Source organism: Hyposmocoma kahamanoa, unplaced genomic scaffold (genome assembly GCF_003589595.1).
Source record: "Hyposmocoma kahamanoa isolate Upper Pololo Valley unplaced genomic scaffold, ASM358959v1 182, whole genome shotgun sequence".
In the NCBI taxonomy this organism is placed as follows: Eukaryota; Metazoa; Arthropoda; class Insecta; order Lepidoptera; family Cosmopterigidae; genus Hyposmocoma; species Hyposmocoma kahamanoa.
Window position 1 is genome coordinate 4,481,134 of NW_020653713.1, and position 25,335 is coordinate 4,506,468.

The 25,335-nt window shown below is 35.1% G+C and overlaps 1 protein-coding gene across 1 annotated transcript; it reads right to left on the reverse strand.

Moving 5' to 3' along the window:
• Positions 1-51: 51 nt before the first annotated feature.
• LOC113226188 lies at positions 52-23,812 on the reverse strand. The gene is made up of 4 exons (XM_026458725.1): positions 23,474-23,812; positions 17,198-17,300; positions 2,634-2,815; positions 52-420 (listed from the first exon to the last, which is right to left on the reverse strand). The coding sequence occupies exons 1-4, from the start codon at positions 23,599-23,601 to the stop codon at positions 81-83; spliced, it is 753 nt and encodes a 250-aa protein (XP_026314510.1). The 5' UTR covers positions 23,602-23,812; the 3' UTR covers positions 52-80.
• Positions 23,813-25,335: the final 1,523 nt, after the last annotated feature.

Below are 25,335 nucleotides of genomic sequence, written 5' to 3' on the forward strand. Positions count from 1 at the left end.
AATTCAGTCCATATACATTTGTATGTTTGACACAACCTCAAGCAAATTCCATCCAAATTGACGTCACCTCCGTGTTACTATTAGCTAGGACTCGTGGATTTGTGATTTTCCTGTACATCTGGGGAGTCATGTGGTGATTCGTTCATCGGTTGAGCTCGTGGCGACACAGGCCTAAATGTACAATCTAAGGAATCTGAATCTGGTGTGCCTGGCGTGGAAGGCGTTAACCTATCTGATGTGCACATACGTTTGGATAAAGGCGAGTCCATGTCTTCGCATCTTCGTTTGCCGGAGAGGTGGTTCGGTCGACTGACTGGACTGAAACTGGATGCACGTATTATGATTGTGGGTGACACGCTGCGTCGCGTTGTATACGTGGATTTTCTTGTAGGTGACGGTGACACTTGGGAGGGGGAGATCCTGGAATACAGTTTTATAATGTCGTCAACTAATAGAAAAATATATAAAGTGATAATTATTTATTTTCAGACAACATAGTTCATATAAGTTAGTAACATAACACAAGTTATATGTTAGTATTAGGATTAGTACAGTGCGTCTACTTTCTCAATGTCCCCCGACAATCATCGGATTTCCGAATGCACACGAATATCAATTTTCATGCCCATTATTATTAGATTTAAAATCAATAATAATTTGAATTTTGAACAACGTACTTTGTAATGTAATGTAACAGTAGAGCTCCTTGTGAAAGAGTTCGTCCAGGGTAGTACTGCCACGTTACCTATTTCTGCCGCCGAGCAGTAATGTCAGCATTACTGTGTTCCGGTTTTGAAAGCTCAAGGGTGCTGGTGAAATTACAAGCACATGGGACTTGTCAACTTATGTCTCAGGGTGACGGTCGCAGTGGTAGTGCCCCTCAGATCTTTGTGATTTAAAGCTTGTGTGGCACTGCAACTGTTGTGGACAGGCGCGTAGCTCACCATCAGGCGCACGAATCGCCTAACTTGATATCATAAAAAAAACTTTATTGTTGTTTGTTTTGATTTCCGTGTGAACTATATAGAGCTGTCAATCTACTCCCCTATCACGTTTTTGAACTTTTGAAAATAACCATCGTTGTCTTTCTTGAACGTATCGAATTCTTGTAAAAAATACAAGTACACGTTGTAAATTATCTGCCGTGCCTGTAACATTGGCGGCTTTCCTCCCATTGGATATTACATAAAAATGTAAAAAGTAAAAAAAAATGTAAAGTATATAACTCTATATACTTCCAAGTCGACTGAAAGCTTCCGGTCTGTACCAAAGGCAAAGGGCAACCCGACGACCGCCGATACGCGAAGTTTGCCGAGAGACATTGCGAAAATAGAAGCACTGTACAGTACAATCAATCTTCTTCTGACGAATTACATATACATTATAAAATTAATTGCTTATATAGCAAACAGGATGGAACCGCGATGGCGGCGCACTGACTCACACGTAAAACATGCAACTCAGTGAACCTCCGAAACACTGCTGCATCCATCCAGTACGCTATCATCTTCAGGATCTAGTTGCTGCTACCCCTCACTCTTCGTACTATTGATGAGAAGATTTTACGCATGATGGCATAGAAATCGTCCACAGCAGCATCTGCGATCAAGCCAGATGCACTGCAGAAACGGGGGAGCCTCAACAAGGACCTGAAGGTTTTGTTATATTGGACTCGCAAGGCATACGATCCCAGTAAAAAGTTAGCCCATAGAGCACACGTGTAGAAGCTCTGGCAGTAAGCTCTGAAGAGTGTAAGCTTCACTCCGATCCACAGCAAAAAAATTCAACATCATCGACTCATATACGGCTCACTACTGAGGTTAGGTTTAAACCATAGATAAAAAGGTAAGAAATTCCACAGTAGACTGGAGTTAAACAATATGGCACAAAATTATGGTAATCTCTGTGTACATCAACCTACACAGAGTTGTTTGTAACGTATTAACAACCTCACAGGACTATATTACTTAAATCATAAACAACAACTTTTGTTTCATGACTTTTTTACAGAACAACAAACTTACAAAAAAAAAACTTTTAAGTTTTTTCATCACACTTGTTCTATATTGTTTCCATTAGATATATACAAGGAAGTGTGAGGTGTGAGTATATTTTCCTTTATAAAAATTGGTTTGCAGCTATTTCTAGGTCGGGTCTTACAGATTATAGGAATACACTGTTTTTGTATAATGAAAAGGTCTTCTTTTTTGTGTTCAGTGAGCATTCTTCAGTTTTTTATTCTTTAATCCGAAAAAGACAAACACTATCCTTCGGGGAGACCCATGCCTAGCTGTGGTACGCATGATGATGACTAATGACGATGATGAAACAAAAGGCAAACTGTCATGCCATAAAACCAAACAATCTAGTAGCTAGTTGGTTGGTTATAGTTGCTAGTGGATGATTAATTTCTTGGCATATTTTTTGGCTTTAATTATTTATTTATTTATGTATAAAGCATTGACTTCAGAGCCATCAGCTTAATGGTAACAAATAATCAAGAAACGCACAATGTAACATACATAAACTAAAAATCAATTCGTGTAAAAAATGTAACTATTAAAACCCGCCATATTTTTTTTGTTCAAGAGCTTTAATGTTTTTGACTGTTTGTATAAGACGCTTAGTGTTACCTGGGTATCCTAGTGGGTGAATTGGGCAGCCCGGCGAGCGTGAGGTCTTCGCAGGACTGGCCCATTTGCATGGCACTCGTTATTTCCCTTTCGTGGGCCAATTCTCGCGTGTTGCTGACGTCAGCGCACTCCTCTGCCCGCAGTTGATTCACGCGCGGCGTTAGTGGGGGGCCCCAGTTGTTCTACAAGTAAACATGTAAAAGTGTATTTATATTAATAAAGAATAAAATCAAAAATTTAAACAGCTTTACTTTACTTGAACAGTTAAACACCTTTTTAGTCGAGCTCAATAATAATTAATCTGTTTAATTTAGTGTGCACTATCAATTTTGTGGAATTAGTTAGTTTAATATATAACTCAGTATACAATAGTTTTAAACATACAAATAATTCTTAATAGTGTTAAGTGCGGCGTATAATATCAATAACAACCTACAAGTTAATTTTTTTCAAGTTTGTGCGGTTAAGTATTCACGAATACGCAAAAATCGCGGTTGCGCAGTGTACGGAGCCATCATATTGCCGTGAGTATCCGCTTTGTGACGTGAACAACTGCTGAGCCATACTGCGCAGACGAGTCATTAGTGCAGCGAGTACTGGAGTTGCATCTGAGAGGATCGCGAATAACAACAAAATATTAATTGATTTACTTATGCGAAAATGTCTTCTACTAAGGGATTGGAATGTAGTGGTTGCCTAAATATAATTTCGGGAGAATATTTAACTTGTAAAAATTGTCACCAATTGTACGACCTGTTATGTGCCAATATAAATCGGCCAGAATATAGGCAGATGAAAACGGATCCTAAGCGCTCATGGGTGTGTGATGGCTGTCGTAACAAAATGCCTAAATCTAATAAAAATGATACCCCTACCGAAAAAAACCGTTTTCAACGTCCAGAAACTGACGATGCGCATTTGAATGTAACGCTTAGAAACAAGTCTAATCCTCGGAAGACTGATATTGGTCCCGCTAACATAACAAGTGGCGAAGTGCGCTCGGCATTACGGGAGGAACTGAAGCTTATTTTGCCAACACATCTGTCTACCGAATTGGCTCCTGTCAGGCAACAACTTCAGGATCTTCAGGAGTCAGTACAGTTCGTGAGCAATCAATATGAAGATCTAAGCAAATCTTAGGAGACACTCATAATTGAACATAAGGCTATTAAGGAGGAATGTATGAGTTTACGCATCAATACAGCTAGTCTGACTGAAAGGATAAATACAATGGAGCAGTATTCACGCGGCTCCAATTTAGAAATACAAGGTGTACCTGAAAGCAAATAGGAAAAGGTTGTTGATCTGATTAAAAAAATTGCTGAAGAGGTCTCATACACCATCCCCGATTCTGGTATTTTGAACTGTACGAGAGTAGCTAGCATTAACAAAGATGTTAAGCGTCCTCGAGCAATTATTGCCAAAATGTATAGAACACGCTATCGTGATGAATTTCTATCCGCTGTCGCTCGGTACAACAAGTCTCATATTAACAAGAAACTATGCTCATCTCTACTTGGAATATCTGGCGAGAATAGACCGATATTTTTGTCCGAGCATCTCTCTCCTGTCAACAAGGCTCTTCATGCTGCAACAAGGAAAAAAGCAAAAGAACACGATTGCAAGTATGTTTGGGTGCGTAATGGCCGCTCCTTTATGCGTAAGGACGAAAATTCGCGTTTTATTCACGTTAAAAATGAAGACGCTTTGGACTCTTTTAGATGGTAATACTTTCAATTATTGTAAGTCCCGATTGTCATCAGATATATGTTTTTTGTATACTTATATTTTTATGGATAGAGTACACTTGTCATTGTTTTATCAGAATATAAGAGATGTAAAATCTAAAGTAATGGACATATATAATAGTATTCTTTGTAATAATTACGTTGTGATTTGTCTGTGTGAGACCTCTAACGAAGACATATGGGTGTATGGGTATGGGTATATATTTAAAACATAGTTATATCAATATCTGTGTGGTGTATCTTCCGTCGTATATAACTAAAATAGAATTTAGTCTTTTTTTTTTAAATTAGTCATAACAATATTACAAATGCTGGAAATAACCATACTTTAATTTGCCAGAAATGATTGGAACAGTAAAGGTTTTATTTCGACAAATAATCAAAAAGTTGCTGCTTTGCACGATTTCGCTTCAGGGGCAAATATTTTACTTTTTTTTTTGTTAAAAAATTATAACGACAAAATTTTGGATGTCGTATTGAGTACTTTAAGATTGTCTTGTAGTGTTACAGAAGCTCAACTTTAAGCCGTCTTGATAAACATCGTCCTCCACTCGATATTAACATTGCACTGAATAGTGAAGCCATACTCAAGTAAAGAGCAGTATAGAGATTGAATTATCGCAAAACTAATTTTGTAGTTTGCATTTCTGAACTGAATGAAATAAACTGGAACCAATACTGTGATTACGCCTGTAACGAATTTGTCGAAACTGTCTACAACTATCTCATTACAATAATAGAAAGAAACACTCCGAAATCTAAAGTTAATAAGTCCAACCGTCCTGGTTTACAAATGACTTGATTGGTATTCTCAAGGAAAAGGATAAATATCATCGAAAATTTTACAAATTTGGTATACCAAGAGACGAAGATACGTTCTCACTTTTGAGAAGGAGAGCAAAAGCAACTTTAGAAAATGTTTTTACTCTAGAAAAAATCTTAAAACAGGTATAAAAGCATTTTGGAGATACACTATATCTAAAGGAACTACAAATGACATCCCAAAGGTTATGTGTCTCGAGAATGAGTTCGCTAATTATGGAGTAGATATTGCAAATTTGTTCACGAAATACTTTTCTTCCGTATATAGTATGCCTGGATCTTCCAGAGTAAATGCCAGATTTCTTGGAATCAAGTCTAAGGGTTATATTCCAGGACTCTACTCAATGCTCAAGTCAGGATTTGAGCAGACTTGAGTATGATTTCAAGCACTGGAAATACGACCCTAATGGCAAGGACTTGAGTATGATTTTCAGTGCTCACTGCAATAGTCCAGTCCTGACTTGAGTATTGAGTTGAGTTCTGGAATACGACCCATAGTCTGTCTAAAGTAGTCATCTTAGAAAAAGAGGTAGAATCGCATTGAAGACACTAAAAGTAAATAAACTTTCAGGCCTTGACAGCATACCGCCGTCATTTGTTCGTACTTGTGCTCAAGCTTTAATAATTCCCCTTACAATTATTTTTAATAGGAGTCTTTCTCAGGGATGTTTCCGGATCGTTGGAAGGTCGCTAAAGTTACTACTTTGTAATGGGTACTCCATTTGTAAGTCCGGCAATAAAATTGATGTCTAGAATTACAGGGGAGTTTGCATCCTTAATTACTTTAGCAAAGTCTTTGTAGGCTTACTGTATTCATTATTTACTATCATATGAAACACTTGATTAGTCCTAAACAACATGGCTTCGTCGAAAATCGTTCAACATAAGTCTAACCTGTTCACGAACCTCTAACTTGCTCACGTACGTTCATTATGTGGGAATAGCGCTGAACAAGGGTCAACATGTGGATGCACTATACAAAGATATGAAAGATTTGCGAAAGCATTTGACAGGGTAGATCACAAAATAATCTGTCACAAGATGAATCGCCTTGGAATACACGGTAATCTGTTGCGTTGGCTAGAATCTTACTTAATGAACAGAACTCAGCTGGTGACTGTATACGGATATGATTCGATTCCTTTTCAGCCGCTGTCTGGTGTTCCACAGGGTTCTAATCTGGGCCCATTGCTATTCATACTGTTCATTAATGATCTATTGGGATTGATCAGCAGTGAGTGTCTAGCATATGCCGATGATATAAGATTTTTAATAAAATCGTAGGGGCTACAGATTGTTTAGCGCTGCAAGGGGATATTAACGTGCTCTCAAATTGGTGTCGAAATAATAATATGTCCCTTAATGTTAACAAATGTCATCTATTAACATTTACACGTAAAAAAATCCTTTTATGTAAATTGTATGTAAATGTAGTTATGAAAGATCTGGGAGTGTGGATTTATTCCAGTCTCTCTTTTAGACAGCATTATGACTATTAGTGTCAAAGTGCAATAAAATTATGGGTTTTCTAATAAAGTCTGTGCGGCCATTCAGAGATCCATGCACCATTGTTATTTTATATAATGCATTGATTCGAAGTGTATTGGAGTATTGTTCAGTGATTTGGTCTCCGTATGATCGACATAAAAGTAGAATCGAATCTACACAGAAGCGTTTCTTGAGACATTTAGCCACTAAAATGGGTTTAAGACGTAGGCTCACATCATACGAAGATAGGTTAAGGTATTTTAAAATTTATACCTTAGAGAGTAGACGCTCTTCGCGCAGATTTGCCGTGTTATACAAATTGGTCAACACTGTGTGGGATGCTAGTGAATTGTTAGATCGGGTTGGGATTATTGATTGGAAGATACCGCACGCAAAAAAAAGTTTTTTATGTGCCACTTACAACATACAAGGTGTCGTACAATGATCCGTTGTTTTGTATGTGCAGGAATTATAAGAGGGTTAACACGGAGGTAGATATACTCCACCAATCTTTAAAATCATTTCTAGCGTCTAGGAGGTCCCAAAACTAGGTGCGTTCATTTTACTTATTTTTTTGTAGATTTTTAATTTATGACTTGCTCAAACTTTTTTCATTTTATAAACGTACATTTTCATTTTTATAGAATATTTAACTAAATCTGTTTCATTTAAATGTTGTGCACAATTGTCATCTGTTCCAAGCTAAAAAGTGTTGTAGTATTAAATTACTATTAAGTATTGTACATGACAACTGTTATTGTGTCTAAATAAATAAATAAAAATAAAGAAATACTTCCCAGGCAAAAAAAAAATAGCAGTAAGCCCCGGTAACAGCTTTTCGGTTATATGTCAATGTTCTTACGTATAATTACTTTAACACATAGAATTAAAAAAAAAATAACTCCGAAAGTTATTGAACATTGTCTTATTTGTTGTGCGCAACACAACGCGGCTGTAACCATATTCCCTTATTTCATCCATTTCAAAACTTCTTCCCGCCAAGTTGTACCACACGCATTATTTGTAGGAAACAAGATGTATTAGAATTTTAGTTGCAGATGGTTGTAACATTATAATGTATACATAATGAAAACGACACGTTTATAGAATAATAACGGCAATTAAAACATGTTCAGTAGTAGTATATATATAATAACATAAGTGAAATATTAAATAATAAAACAGAGGCATTATTACGTCGTTTTAAAGTATGAAATTGCGTTCTAAATACTGGCCACATTGAAATGATATAAATAGTCTTTAGTGTAAGATTCAGATTAAAAACTTTTTTCAAAAAAGTCGTATTCTTCGTATTCATTGACTTACAATTATATGGACGTCGGGTCCGCGCTAAAAAGTGTCCGCACTTGTAAGGCGCTAAAATCGTATACAGAGCGCGACACTCCGCTTTAGTCTTCATTTGTTCTACGGACAGCGCGATACTGCGATGACATAACAATTTAAATTTCGAATAGGTTGACTTGGGACATTTTTTTCGTGGTTTTTGTATTAGACCCGTCGTCCATTTATTTGTAAGTCAATGTTCGTATTGGTTATTTTTTAATTGAATAAAAAAATCAAACTTGAAGGATACGTATAGTGTCGCACCTATCTATTTTTATTATTGGCTATTAGCGGTTAGCCTTTCAGCCACTGACAATGTTTTTGTTTTTAAAACGAGGACGTATTTATGTATGTATCTTTAAGTTAGTCATGAATGACATTAATGCATATCGAAAGCACTGTACATTTTTGGTTTATCCGATACTGCAGTGGAAATTTTTACTAGAGTCATGGACGATCCCAGCTTAATAACGACAAATAACAAGGTGAGTAATGACGAGTTGCAAGCTATTGTTAAAGTCGATCCATCGCAAACTACGGAGGAATTAGCGACATTGTTTGATGTAACTACACCCACAATATTTCCGCCGTAACTTCCTTGAAATCTCTTACAACGATGACAGCTGATCGCTATTGTGAAAAAATGGCGACGACCATGGCTAAACCATAGTATAATGAGACGAGTCACGAGACAAGCATTGTAACTCCATACAAACGTAGCAGCGCGGCTTGTATACGTGCACGCCCCGCACCGTGTACGGACGCACACATTCGTATAATCTTGAAGTGAACTCGAATTGCAAAGCGCGAGTCGCCTTCATCATTCATTAAAAATTGAAGTATTCGCTCGCTGATAAAATTATTTTTCTGTGTCACATTTACATTTTTTTTAATAATAAACGCATTCCATTTCTATGTCATCATCATACTTCCATAATTGAGACACCAATACGCGATCCTGGTATAAAAATATCAATATGTAAGTACTGCATTTAACAAAGCTTATTTCAATATAGCACGAGACTACTGTGAATGTAAATACATTTATTTATTTAGTTTTCAAATTACATGTACAACTGAAATAATAATGTGACAACCCTACGCTCCACTGTGATTCCCCCATAGGCCATAAATCAAAAAAAATCATTGGCTTATCCCGGTTAGATCAACTCACTAAGTTAGTAACTAGTTAACAAGCTTCCAAAAACTATAAATATCAATGTAATTAGGTCACGTTATCATTCACTTTTGTGCATCGGAAGTGAGCGCATCGCGAGACTAATTATCACCACGTGTGAGTCATCGAAACTTAATCACTTTGTTTTTGAGTGTCACTATTCCAAATCAAGTGTTTACGTGTTGTGAAAGCATGGAGATCCAAGAGCATGGTATGTACTTTTATTATCAATTTTTTTAATTTTTTTTATGCATATTTTTTTTTATATAATTTTTTTATTGAAGGCAGTTTTTTGGTGAAAATTTTTGGCATAACTTAATTTCCTTTAGACCTACAACTTTTGGCTGCGCTGAGCTGCACCTGAGGTATATGGTTTTTGAATAAGGAGTATGTCCTTATTAAGAGCTATAAGTTTCATTTGCATCTTGCTGCCTCTTCTTGGCTTAAAGGGGTGTCAAAGTATGCATGTCCATAGTATTGAATTTTTAATTTTTTTTTAAGTTCAGCTTTCATATTGTTTTAGGTACATTTTTCAAATGTTCTGTATCGAGGATGACAATTTTTGATATTTGGCACTCTAAAGTGGGTAATCCAAATGAAAAAATGCAACACGTCCTGAGCACTTTGACCGAAACATCATCCCTTTCTGACGACATCGAAAATATTGATTTAGAGACTTTAAGCCTTAAAATTAAGAATATTTGTAAACGAATTTCCCACTACTGGGCAAAGTCGAATCGTACTAGATCTAAATTCTTACAAAAATATTCAGATTGGCTGCATGTCGTTGAAAATATTGATGTACAGCGAACTGAGTTACGTGTATCTCAGAGCTTTGACGAAGTTAAACCATCAACTTCTTCATCGCATGGCCGTCCGAGAATTAACTTTGACGACACCAGTAAACGTACAAAAAGGAGAAGCTTGGCTAGTTTGTCTAACCAAGACCCTTCTCTTGTACAGTCATTGCTCAATGCGTCCGATAGCTTGTCTTGTCCTGAAATCGATTCTAGCGAAGTTTTATCGCTCATTGTTGAAGCTCAGTTAACTCGACATCAATATATATTAGTAAAGAAATTTATAGACAATAAGTTTTCAAAAACCATTTTCCCATCTTACCAAAGTGTCGTGGAATCTAAAAAACACTGTTATCCTTCAGATATTACTGTTACAGAATCATCCGCCGAAGTCGAACTTCAAAGTTTATTAGATCATACTGCCAATCGGATTCTCAAGTCTCAAAAAGATGTTTTGGATAGTGTACCTAATGAGTCTCTAGATAAGATATCTTTGATAGGGAAATGGGGTTTCGATGGCAGTACAGGGCATTCAGAATATAAACAGTGTTTTTCTGACTCCACTCTTGAAGACAGTAGCCTGTTTCTTACTTCGTATGTGCCACTTCAGCTTGTTTTGACAACAGATAACAAAGAAAATTCAGTAGTTTTGTGGAAAAATCCTCGTCCTTCATCAACTCGATACTGTCGTCCTATACGCCTCCGATATTTGAAGGAATCGACTGCAGTGTCAGTTGAGGAAGAAGCTCATTTTAAAGATAAAATAAGGAACTTGCAGCCTACTGTTTTCAAGGAAGAAGATCGCGAATATCGCATTACTCATTGTTTGCAACTTACTATGGTAGATGGTAAAGTGTGTAATGCACTTAGTGGTGTTTCTTCATCAAAATGTTTTATTTGTAACGCCTTGCCCAGTGAAATGAACAAAATTGACGAATGTTTAAATAAGGAAGTCGATGAGAGTAAATATGAATTTGGTTTATCACCTCTTCACGCGTTAATACGTTTTTTTGAATATTTTGTTCATGTCGCGTACAAGTTAGATGTTAGGAAATGGCAAGCTAGGTCCGCTAATGACAAAATGCTTGTTGCTGCAAAAAAATCATATGTTCAGACTCAATTTAGAGAAAGATTAGGGCTTATAGTGGATAAGCCTAAAAGTGGCGGAAGCGGAACATCAAACGATGGTAATACAGCCAGGCGGTTTTTCTCGAATTCAGAAATTTCCGCTGAAATTACTGGGATCAAGAAGGATCTCCTAGATCGTTGCTGGATCATCCTTCAATGTTTAAATTCGGGATATAATATTAATAAGACGAACTTCGAAGAGTTCGCTTTAGAGACGGCTCGGCAGTTAGTTGCCGAGTATCCGTGGTATAACATGCCTGCTTCCGTTCACAAAGTTCTAATTCATGGTGCTAATGTTATAGATTACGGTTTGTTGTCAATCGGAGAGTTGTCTGAAGAAGCAGCTGAAGCGACTAACAAATACATCAAGTCTTTTAGAAAAAATCATACGCGTAAAATGAGTCGCATTGTGACCAACACAGATTTAGTAAATAGGCTGCTTCTTCATTCAGATCCCTTCATAACAGGTCTACGAAAGTTACCTGTTAAAAAAAAAGGTGTACTGTCAAAAGCTGTATTAGACTTGTTATGTATTTAAAGTTAATATTGTTGAGATTTAATGTATTTTGGTATAATTTGGGTTTTGTTTGTATTTTGTAAAATGAACTTTTTTATGTATTTTTATTGTTTTAATTTATTCATTTGTGGTTATTGTTAATACAAATAATCATTATTTACACAGTTTTACCATTAAAAGTCGCAGTATAAAATGTTTTAGATACATCGTCTAAAAACAAAATTACTGCGAGACATTTTTACACCTAAATATTGTCAAATATTTTTTAAAATGTATAATTTTATTAATTTACGTTTACCTAATCATATTTTAACGTATTAAAATAAAAAAAAAATAATAATTTCGGAGTTACGTATTTATGACCGCCTTAGTATGGAGCGTGAATCACCGTGCGCTCCTACGAGGAACGTGTAAGGGCGCGTTCCCATTATGTCGTAACGTTTTATTTATCGTTGGACGACTGGAACTTCTAGCCCTGTTCCCATATCTCGACTGTCTGTCGAGACTGTGTCATGCCTTTTTTTATCGTTTCTTTATTTTTTATTTATTTTTAATAATTGACTGACGTTTTATGTATCGTCTGACGATAGTAATTCTAGCTCTTTCCATTGTCTTGGCAGTTTGTCGTCGTAACGTTAATAAAGTCGCGAACAACAGTTAATCGTACTATATAATATATAATATATATATATAATTGTACTATATGTGAACAACTTTATTTAAATATAATTTAATTTTTTACATAGTACGACTATACTCCGTCCTTTTTTTTATTTGACTTTTGATATTTGCATGCCTCCGAAGTTCCGAAGTTCAGAAGTCAATAATTACTGTCATACAGATATAAAACATACAGACTAAAAATGCAATACTTCTTGAATTCTTTTATTTTTTAATTTTAGTGAAGCGACGTACTCTTTAGGTCCGATATTTATCGAGCCAACAAATAGTGTATCGAAGATTATTCAAGTTGATAAATTTTGGTACCGTCAAATTTGACACTGTACTTTGGACCGTTCTTATCGTAAGCGGCATAGAGTTGGATTTAAGCTTAGACTATAGAAACTAAAGGACATGTTATGTTGACATATATAAATCAGATATTATATGTATATGATGCATTTCGACATTGAAAACATAAACATGTTATTGTCTTTGTTTAACTCTTGCGTGCCGTCTTAAGCCAAAAGAGATAGCATTACATTGGTCTGTGTCAAATACGGCAATCGAAAAAACGTAACGTCATCTTAAATGCCAACCGTGTCCATTTCGCAGTACATGAGGTACATGATACGGTTGTCAAAGGGAAATCAAATGTCAAAACAAATGTTTTTCCAAGTTCAATAAAACGAATTATTCGCATGTATTGTAATAAAATGGACAAAAATATTGACAGTGAGAACAATTAAGTATTAATAAAAATTCGTCGCTGCAGCATTACGGGCTGTGGCATTTGAAAAAGCGAAGATCGACCGAATGTAACATTGTACAGGCACGTGTCATTTTTCTGTCTATAAATCACACAGAAGCCCAAATATTTCATGTAATTAGACATATTTAAGTAGTTTATTCATAAATCTTGCCAAATTTTGCTTTGGTATCTTCAGATTGCCTGTTTGTTTGTATATTTTGATGATTGTTGTTAACATTATTTTGACATAGCGTTGTTCTTGGAAGCGTACATATTATCGATATTCTGTTATTAAAATAATTCACTACGAGGTTTTTATTAATAATAATAAGATAATAAATAACGCACACACTCAACATAGCCCCGCCCTAGAGAAACCATGTGTCGCGGGTGCCATGGATTATAATGAAATGAAATAACTTATAAACAATTATAATAAATTTTTCTTGTTTATTATAATGAATCGTCGGATTCTTCTCCATATGAACGGGAATCATTGCTTGAATCCTAACATTAATTATTAATTCTTGAGTATCTATTCACACTATTCTAAGGCAAAGGAAAAAATAAGTTTCCTGCAATAAAGCATAATAATGGTTTTTTGATTGATAGTGCTATCAAAAGGGTGCAAATTATTTTGATTGAGTAAATGTTATTTTCTAAAACTTTATTTTTGTTGGAATTAAAATATAGAATGGTAATTTCATACTTTAATTACTTTCTATGTTTATAACGTGGGAAAACTGTGAATCGCTAACCAGAAAAACCCAAGAAGAAAAAAAAATATTTCGACAAGTACTTGGATCCAAGGTCATGAAATAAACATAATACAAAAAACTCATAATATTGCACCTCTTTACACTTGACATTTATTTGCATTTTGAAATAATTAGTTATTTTCAAAATGGCCAACGTAAAGATACGATTTCCCGCGAAAAAATGTCAGGCAATTAAAATATTGAAAAAAACAATTAATATCTAAGTTCTGACAGTGTGGCCAATTTACTACTAGAACTTGCAGCGTTTAAATTATGAACAAGTTTGTAAGATCAATAATTACCCGCCCTTAGAATTTGAAATATAATTTTTAAAAAAGCATGTTATACCCTTAGAATAATAACGCATAGAAACCTAGTCCGTACACGCTAAGGGTCGTTTTCAGATAAACTCCAAAAATGTGTCCCTTTCAATAACTTTTATCTTATTACATAAATGCTAAGCATTATTTCTTTAATATGATTGCATGCTTACTTAGTCTGTGTTACACATAAAAAGACTACTTTACTACGTCACATTAATAAATAAAAATTAACAAAGTTGGCAATTTCTCATTCATGGGAGCCGGTTCCACTTCGCCCTAATTTTAAGAAAAGAAGAAAAAATTAAGCACTCGAAGAAATCGCAATATTTCCCGTCGAGGATAAACTCTAATAACTTACACGTTGAATACATACCGTAACTTTCCAATTTATATAAACAAATAATACAAAATGTGTTTCAATTTTTCTTATCATTAGTGTCAATTCAACTAAAAGCCACCTAATAACAAAAGTTCATACCGCATCACCCTTCGCACACGTGAATTAGGGGCTCCGTTCGGATTGAAGTGTACACAGTGAAGTAACCTGTGCATCTCCGTTTTAGCAAAAAATCGACTTAAATACCAACTTCAGCGCTAGTGACTAAATCGTTCTCATTCGTGTAAAGCAATCTATCTAAATAAGTATTAAGTAATAGTTTTATAAACTTTATTGTACATCAATTCACAATGGGAACGTTAAAATCTATGCACTTTCATAACGGTCCAGCATATTTTACACACTTGACAATTAAAAATGTATCCAAATATCATTATTGCTCGTCATTCGTCGCTCTCATTCTTGTCTGCTTTTAAGTCAAATAGTTACTTTAAGCCAAACATTTACTTGAAATATAACAATTAGATGGTGATAGTGGTGGTGTTTAGGGTTGTGACGATGACGATGATGGTGATGATGATGACGATGATGATGACGATGATTGTGATGATGATGTGAATGGTAATGATGCTGATAATAAGGGAGATCATGATGATGACGTTGATGGTGGTGATGAGGATATATTGATGTACAAGAAAGTTTATATGACATTAACAAAATACTTTTTTAGATTTATTTATTAATTACATATAGATAGATAGATGGTCTTACACGGATGAGAAGGATTTTGATACAAGAAGTTATATTAAAATATTTGTTACATGTTAAATGTTTTTTTGAGAACGATAAAATGTGTGTTGTAATAATGATTTCTCATTACTATGCCGTCTTTCTCATTCATGTTTATGAGAAAATCATTCGTGTTACTGCAATCTCATTCGTGTGACCTAAAATATCGTTTTTTGTTGTATTTAACTTAAATATTTCTGTGATTTTATAATTATTGACATTGCTTGAACTTATTTGTACGTTTAAGACCTTAAAACCAAAAGAAAAAAGGGTTTTATAAAAATCACTCAAAAAGTGCCATAGAAATTCTTAAGTGAAATTTACCCCTAAGTGAGGCAAATTGTAGCGATCCCAATGGACCTACACGACCGGGCGAGCCGTCAACGCTCAAGCTCAAGCATTTTAGCTAATAATGACAATAAATGAGTGTAAAAATACATCAGACAAACATAAAATAGATACTAACGTCACATTCCACAAGGAAGTAACGCGTTTCAACTTGTATTTTTATATAAATATTCACTAAAACCGAAAATTAATTTCGTTGCAACAATACACGAAAATATTGCAAAGTAACAGATTTCTTTCTCCCCATTTTGCTATTCTGTTTCAAAATAATTATGTTACGTAATTTTTTGAGAATAAGCAATATCGCGATGGTTGCAGAATTTCTTGCTTCATACTTCTCGGGGGAATCTGCCTTACGAATGAGCGATAGAGTTTAACGAATGTGACGATTTCAAGTGTAATAATGCTTACCTATGAAATAAAGATTATTTTGATTTTGATTCCGGGTATCGTTTACGTGGTATTTGGGGGTGCTCATTACGAATATAGCACTTATTTCTGAAACCAAGATGGCGGACACGATTTTTCAAAAAAAATGCAATATGGGTATCGTTTTCGAGGTATTTGGGGGTGCTCATTACGAATACTCTATACTATACTATAATTTTTGAAAAGTCGTGTCCACCATCCTGTATACAGATATAAATGCCATTTCCATAAGGATTACCAAAAATAAATTTTTGAAAATTCTTGTCACTTGACATTGTCGATCTGTACACACCTGATCGATATTGTCGATCGACAAAATCAAGTAAATCTGTAGGCACCTGATCGACAATGTCGGGCAAATCTGTAGGCCTTTAACTTAATGATGAGTTAAGCAAGATACAATTTCCCCACTTTTGAGGGAAATGTTGTTCCATGGCATCATTATTTGTGTGACAGTTCGTTTGATATGGTACTATCATATGTTTGTACTCGTAAATAGACGATAATGTCTTCTATATGTTTGTATGCCTAATATTTGACCAGTCACAGTGAAACTACATTTAATTTTTAAATGTCTACTTCTACACAATTTGAGTTACCACAAAAAAGTTATGAATAAAAAAAATCGCGGTACATTCCTCTTATAACATTTTCATTTAAATGTCACGACTTTTATGTTTATTGAAATGCTAGTTACCTTAACGACTGCATGCCACGGGCACGCGTTTTGTACTGTTCTTGCACTTCAAAACAAGTTGATTTGCGATTATTAATTGCGCCCTCGATACGACGTTATTTTCACCGTCCACCTACAGTGCTTCTCGCCATGGATATAGTAGGTAAAAGCTGACCATAACCTTTGGAGCCTTTAATTGCGGCGTTGCCGTTGAATTTTGGCATCAATGGTCGTATTATCAGTAAAGGAAATTAGTTTATAATTGTAAATCGTAGCAACGTGCGTTCCATATCCAATTTGTTAAGTCCCTTTTACACGGTCTATCTATGGAAATAATGTACGCGTTTGAATGTGCATATGCGTATTTGTAAAGGGAAATGTCATCCTTTGTAAACGGCTTGCACTGGTGCACCGTTTTACTATGAACAGCTCGACCGTATAACCAGGCCGTTATAAAGAAAATTAAACTCACAGATACTGGCGCTGCGAGCGGGCTGGAACTGCCGCCGCCGTGACTGTACCTGCGTGTGCGCGACAGGTTGTTGTTCGAGAACATGCTAAAGAACGGCGTGTTCCTGAAACAATAATGTTAAAAGCTGATAAGAGCTGTATGAAAAAAAAAAAACATGTAAAAATGAGCAAATCTTGTACAGCAATGCTAGCACGATAGACCGCGGCGTGTGGTGCTAGTCCTGTTGATTTATGTAATTATCCAAATGGAAATATGTATTAAGTGAGATAAATAATGAATAACGAACGAGACTCTATTCGTGAAATATATAAAGTTTATCATCACACTTGCACGTAAATAGTATGATTGTATGCAGGCTACCCTCGGGCCTTTAATCTTCTGATTACATCCATGGTCGGCAATAAGAATAAAAATGCCCGAGGGTTTTATTTGGGGCATTATAGTCACATTAGATTAATTATGCTATTTACGTACAAGGGTGATGTAAAAGATAATTTCACAATCAAATAGGATACACTGAACTGACTGGACATAGGCTTGGCGTTATAGTGTCTAATTAAGCGACTTAAGTCTCAAAAGACCTGATATTCCCGAGACTGAACTGAAAACAACCTCGAGTAATTTTCGAAACCAAGTTTCCTTGATGAAAGCCTTAGGGCAAGCTGGACACTAGTAGGGTTAGCACAAACAAGCGCGACTTGCGCGAGAGCGACATACAGCGCGAGATCTCTATGCGAGAATAGCAGTATCTCGCGCTTTATGTCGCTCTCGCGCTAGTCGCGCCCTATTGTGCTAGCCCTACAGGAGAGCAGCCCGTGAAATAGCGACAATTTGTAAGGTGAACTACCGATATAGCATCGACAACTATAACCACTTTATTAAGGGCATGAGCACAAAGCAAAATAAATCGTATTAACAACTATCGAGTTCTAGTTTTCGCGATTGTTACATATAGGAAAAAGACCCCGAAACGGTGGATGGTTTGAAAAAGAAATTATAAATGTTTATATTTAAAACTATTTCGTGTTTAACTGTTGGCCACTATGAAGTGAAGACTAATATCATTCATCTCCATTGTATAGGACTAGTACCTATTTGAATCTTGTTAGTTGATCGTTATCAGCTTGGGTTTAATCTGGATTTTTACCTAAAGGTTTTAACCCATTTCTGCTAATTTTTAATTCCGCGTATTATAATTACAAATTACGAAATCTTTGTTAGACGAAAAAGAGGCAACTCCACACAATATCCCCTTTGCAATCCTGTGGACTCTCAGGTACTACTAGGCATGCAATTCCATTAATATGAAAATCGATTTTGAGTTTTTGTATCGATTCATTTCAATGCGCTTTTCAAACGAATCGATTAGTTACAAAGGCAAAATATGTGAGCAAGCAATAAATATTTTTTAATAATAATAACATTTGAACAAAACACAATTTACATAAGTATATTTAGTTATAAATAGATTTTGCCCTCAACTTTGGGCATTAATGAGTTTTAACACGATTAAAACTCGGCGTCAATAAAGCGCAGAATAAAAACCCGGGCACTTGCCCATCTCTGATCACATTCACTAAAGCCTAACAACACACACTAAGCTCGTAGGTCACCGCGTTTCTATACACAATTTACGCGTGTAATTTCTACAATATGTGCCATCTTTGGTAGGTATATGGAGATCGTAAGTGCAGTTAAAATTATAATACCAGGTCATCAGAAATATTCCCGAAAAGTACAGACAAAACTAAATTCACTAGCACCACTACTGTATGATATGAAAGTAAGCATATGACAGCTTACAAAATACACTATGACAAAAAGTGTAAGCAATGGAGATGATGCATACATTATTGTGCAATAATAAACCAACAGCAATTGTTCACTGTAATATCATTTCATGTTTATAAATAAATTTGTTAATGTAAACTTGGAGAGCTTGATAGAGTTTCAAGTTTTTTTAAATTCAATATAATTGTAAGCATCTTTTGCAAGGTTGACGCAGATTCAGTGAAAAAGCCGCAAGCAGATTCTACAACGTTTATTCCATAAAAACTAATCCGCCGCTATTATTTGCTGTATTGTGTGATGCCGCAAATGAGAAGATAAATTATTAAACAATTACTAATAATAAACAGAAGATGAAACTATTTTTTCAGATCTAAATCGCGTATATTTGTTTTTTAAAATAAACCACAATTTCGTTTTTCCAGGTCCCTTGGTCACGGCTGACTAAGATGGTAAATGATCAGGTTCTAAAAAATATCTTACTAAATGCCACTAGTTGAACTATTATTTAAATAATTGAAGGTTAACTAACAGTATGATTTCATCCAATAACTTCAACTTTTTGAAAAGTTGTACCTAGTTGAACTAATTGGAATATTTGTGTCCAATTAGTTCAACTAATTGAACTTGTAGTTGAACTAAATGGAATAGAGGGCGCTGCATGCCGAAAAATCATGTACTAAGGTCTATAACAAAAACACAGGACAATTTCGACAACTCAATAACTTGACCTGTAACTCAGTTGGTTAGAGCAGAGCTACAATACAGCGTGGCATGGGTTCAAGCCCCATTGGGTCAAATTTGTTTTTCTATATATTCTCTTCTCTCTATCTTTGTATCAATAACAATAGAAAAACTAATGGAGCCATTTCACAAAAAAATCTCAATAATAAGATGGTAAAGTCATCAACAAGTACATCTATTTTTTACTTTTGTTTGGTTTATTTGAAAAAATATAAGTACACGCGATTTTAATCCAAACAAATAGTTTCATTTCTTACGTGTAACAATCGCGAAAACCACAAAGGGATTCATTGAAGTATGGTCCTGGTTCTCACAATATAAACGCCAGAGTCGGCACGCTAAGAAGAAAATTAAGTATAGAAAGTATTTTCAATTAAACAGAAATTGCAGAATTTGTAAAGCCAGGTTTGCTTGGACAGCTTACTACCAATCTGAGGGATAATAATAATAAACGTGCCTGACAATCAGCCTTACCTTTACCTTACAGTTCAGTATAGTGCTGTCTCACAAGATTCTTTTCAGGTCCAAATCTAATCATAATAAGAGTTCACGGTAAGGTCCAAAAGTAGGTCATATTTTTTAATATTACAGTAAAATTACAGTACAATATTTAGGGCCTGTACAGGCCGTCATCACTACCATCAGTAATTGATCTATTATAATCCCCGCTAATTACACCCTAGAACCTAGAACGTTTGCATTAAATTGGTTTACACAACCAAGGTTTGTATGAAGACATTTATTTTCTTTGATAATTATCTCTGCTGAACCATGGTTTTGACTCTTTAATTTATTCTTCATTTGTGAGGACCAGTATTCAAGTGACACAGCATTATCAGTGGCGTTGTACAGGTCCTCGCATGTGCAGGGGTAGGAGCACGCAGGACAAAACAAAAGATGTGCCATATTCTGGAGAAACACCATAAATACATGCGCTCTCTGAGCAGTAACCCCACCTGTGCATGCTCGCCTTGCTTCGGACAACTTGGGTCTGTAATCTATTTAGAGACTTCAAAGTTTGTCAAGGTAGATGATGCTCAGAAAGGATGCGCTCTGACAGCAGAATGAGTGATGTCGTGGGGTATCTCTCCTTCCAGAGACTTATATGGACTTGGTTAGTTACCCCATTTAGAGGGAATTCAATTTATTGTCAAAACATTACAAACTAAATAAACATGAAGAAAAACCTCTGGGAAAACAATTTAGATTGACTTATTTTTTTGAGATTCACATTTGACACATTCGGATAAGTTTCTGATACAAACATAGGGCACGACATTGCGATTTAATTATCAAGATTATATTTTATATATAGCCCACACTGGGCTATATAGAAGCAGATTTTGGTTTAAACTTAAAGGAAAACCACGTCCAGAAATAACCCCTATAAAAAACCCCTGTACAAGACTAATTAACCATTCAAACCATTGAAATTTATTATCACAATTTTGTGATAATAAATTTCAAAGGTTTATATAACAAAATAAAACCTTATATAACAAAAGTTGTTAGTAGGTATCAACATCATAGACATGTCGTTCATGTCAAACAAATAAGCAAATCCAATTTTCTATGTTTTTTACATTAGCTGTTATTGTTAAAATGCAGTTACATTGTTTACAATTGCAAATAGAATGGTGATTAAACAATTCATTGTGAAAGCTGGAACAATACCATAAAACTAAATATATATTAATAATGCAAACGCAAAATTATTTTGTATTTGTGTTCATAAAAACCACATTAATGGTCAGCTAGGCATACGGAGAATTGGACTTGGTGCTTCTCATGCAAACACGTAGCTATAACATCCAGTAAGATCATATTTTCAACCTTTTTGCTATGAATTTTAAATCATAAAAAAAAATTTAAAATTTATAAGAGTTTATCTGAGCCAAGCCAGAAATTAAGTGGGTTGCTTTTTAAATAGCATATTAGTATATGTTAACTCCATATGCAATCTAGAAAAATAACATTTGTGTGATAGATATCATTCGCAGCCATGCTATCATGGTAAAGATAAAGAATTGTTAAGTCATGTAACCAAATATTTATATTACGTACCAGCATGGAGCAAGCAACAATACTTTTGTAACAGTATATGCACACATTATTCATTTGCAAATATGTTACGTAGATTATTACTGAAAACCGCTCTGACAGTGCCCCTGGTGGCAAATTTGGGAAAAATATTCCTTGATTTCTAGTTTCTTTTGTTTCTGGCAAAAGGGGGAAACTTATTTGCGGAAAGCAATGGAGAGGAAAAATAATTTTTTTTTTTTTTTTTTTTTTTTAATAATAACGCACACACTCAACATAGCCCCGCACTAGGGAAACCCTGTGTCGCGGGTGCCATGGACACACATAGACAACCACAAATTACACCCAAACTCACGAGAGAAATAAATGTAGGCCATACAAATATTTCTCCCGGCCCGGGAATCGAACCTGGGACCTCTGCGTGGCAGTCCGGCATGGTAACCACTCGGCCACAGAGGCAGTTGTGAAGGCAATTCGGAAGAAAGGATCGGGGAAATGCGATTAAGGTTAGACGATATAAAAAAAGCTAACTAGAAGATTTTACTCTTTGTGTTGACATTCAGAGTCTTGACACTAACGCAATTTAATAATTCCCCTAAATCCCATAGGCTAGGACGATCAGGGGATTTTGAAAATAATCTTTTGTACCTTGTATTATTACAATTTTGAAATTAAGTTTGTATACCAAATCTGTTTTAAAGATTTAATTTTGTTTCTAAAACCTTCACCTTTATATAAACAGTGCTTGGTATGAGTTCAACAAAAAAAAATAAACTTTCAAGGAGGGAAATTTAATTATAGACTAGTGTGGGATGATGAATACACTGTTTTAAACATTATTCAACATATAGGTTTGTGTTTTTCATGTTGCCAAGCATTTGTCGTTAAATGTAAATGTAATGGCTGGATCATCATCAACAAGAAGATGCCTAATACTGCACATACCTATTCTTTAAAATATACATGTGTTTAGTGTGCCTATTCAGCAAGTTGGCAAAATTTCAAGTGAATACTTCATATGAAAGTGGGTTGAAACTGTTTTTGTAACATTTGCACAAATTACACATTCCGTAATGGTTTATATGACAATTGACCCAATTATAATTTAGTGTAACACAAAAGAGTCAGTGATTCAAGTATCAATAGATGAATCCTTAGAAATAATTCCATTTGCAAAGAATTATGTGTGTAGGTGAACTTAATTATCACTTACAAGTTACACACAGTTATACAGCTTTACATATTTTATGCAAACATATGGTTATGAGGACATACAAGCGTAAAAAGAACACCAATGATATGAAGAATGTTATAAAGTTGAACTGAAAAGTGGTTACCAAATAAGCAGAAAATTTTTGTAAATAAATTAATGCTTATATAAATAGGAAAAAAAAATGAGTTCCTATAGTAACCGACTAAAATAAATTAAATGTAACAATGTTTATAAAAAACTACCAAAATAACATACAACTACTGGATACTAAGCATCTCGTTTGTCAAATGGCAAAACAATAGCAAAAGGAAGTCATTCCTAACATTCCTTCCACGCACACAGATTAACAAAGATGGAAATATTACTGAATAATGCATAAACATAGTTAAATACGGGCACGGCTCCCACTCGCGATCTCAGCAGCTGTCAAAAATAGGCAGTGGCAGCACAGGCACGACCATAGCTCTGCACAAACATGCGTGTTACTTTACCTCGGCGCTGTAGTTGTTGTGGGCGACGTCACCGCCGTAGAGGAGCCCTCATTTATCAAAGGTGCGCTACTGCACCTCTTCAATATGTTAGGAGCATCCACATCCATTATCTTATAGCCACCATTCATTCACTGACGTACTATGTAGTTATATGCATCGAAATCGCCGTCACGATTCAGTCTACAGTTTATGTAACACTGCAAGTGCACTTCCGTACAATCTAAGAGGACAATTACGCTAATGATAAGTCTACGTATATAATATTTACAACGAATAAACGCAAGGTTAATACCAAATAAAATTAAAATAAACTACACGGCAAGCTAAAAAGTGGCTCGCTGACCTGTCAAAGCGCCGCAGTAGAGAAGCATTCAACGAAAAATTTGTTGATCGCATTGCAGTTTCTTTTCTGTATAAATTAGGTACACTGGAAACAAAGCCTGTTTATAAAATTACGAAACTGCATTTTTAGAAGGCTTTTGTTTGAAGCATAACTTGTATACTTCTTTCTTTGTACTCAATGATCTTAATAATTTATTTTATAAATTGCTTTGAGAGGGTTATCAAAAAAATACGAACGCAACCAAGCTGTCACACATCGTAGTCGTTACATATTACGCAAAAGCCACAAAAGTCATCAATTTTGTCTTTAAAATGTTGTAGATGTTTCTCTATTAGCTTATGCTTAGCTTATTTCCAATTATGTTTTCTAAACAAACGTCTCTAAATTTTTTATTTCATATGACGATGAAATATATTATTAACCTTTAGAGCCAAGAAATAATGGCTATTCCATTGATACAGTGCAGTGGCTGGTGCATGAATGACTGCGCTGGTAAGCATTGGCGCACAAATTAGAAAGATATAGTAGGCAAATGTTGTCTTGTTTAAGTGTACATTTTTTTGATTGGCAATTTATTGTTTAATTGTTTAATATTATTTCATAATATTCTCCTAAAAAGTATTTATAATATTAATAGTATCCACGTTTATAATTAGTAGTACTTTTTACCTGAAATACACGAATTTCCTAGTTCAGTACATGTGTTATTTTTACATTAAATCGCATAAGTAGTCTTTAGTTTTCTCTGTACATTTTTTTTATTTAATTTATTAAGGCTTTGGCAAAGCCATCAGCCTAAACATGAAGCTTAAATATGTTTCTGTAAATATGGCCGCCACATAGAGGATAGGCAATTTGAGGCGGCGTGCTTGGATTGACTCGGGATTCCTTCCGTCTAACACCTGCGTCTGTGTGCGCCGCACATCTTACACCTTATGTAAAGCCGGCACTGCCAGCTACTAACGGTAACACAGGCTATTCATTCAGTATAGCTGGCATTCATTCAGTGCATCGGGGAAGTCGCTATTATTCGCATAGTAACTGAAAAAAACCTCCATTATGAGCGTTGGCAAACACACTAGCGGTACAACGTATTTGTGATGGCATAGGTATAAAAAGGTGAATGAATGTTTGTTAAATCAGAAAACTCAGTTCGTTCATAAGTTTAAACAACTTCTTTTTATCGTTTGGGTAAGGAATTCATTTCACGTTCACGAGGGACAGAAACATGCCATTAAGTGGATCAATGTCTGTCTTTTTTTTGTAGTTATAGTTTTTACACGAATTCATTTTTAGTTGTAAGTATTACGTTTTATGTTTCTTAATTATTTGTTACCTTTTTAAACTGATGCCTCTATAACCAATGCTCAATAAATAAATAAAATACTGATCAATAGAACGATGTGATCACTGGAATAGACTTGCGTCGATCATGATCGATCGATCACAATGATTCGAACAGTACCTGTGACCCGATAACCCAGGTTACAAGCTTCTGATCATTTTAGAGTTTTATAGG

Excerpts from the sequence above, each read along its gene's own strand:
- LOC113226188 (XM_026458725.1), bottom strand. The coding sequence starts at position 23,601 with ATGAATGGTGGCTATAAGATAATGGATGTGGATGCTCCTAACATATTG. Across the intron at positions 17,301-23,473 it reads ACAACAACTACAGCGCCGAG|GAACACGCCGTTCTTTAGCA; the intron begins GTAAAGTAACAC and ends TTATTGTTTCAG. Across the intron at positions 421-2,633 it reads TCACCCACTAGGATACCCAG|GATCTCCCCCTCCCAAGTGT; the intron begins GTAACACTAAGC and ends ACTGTATTCCAG.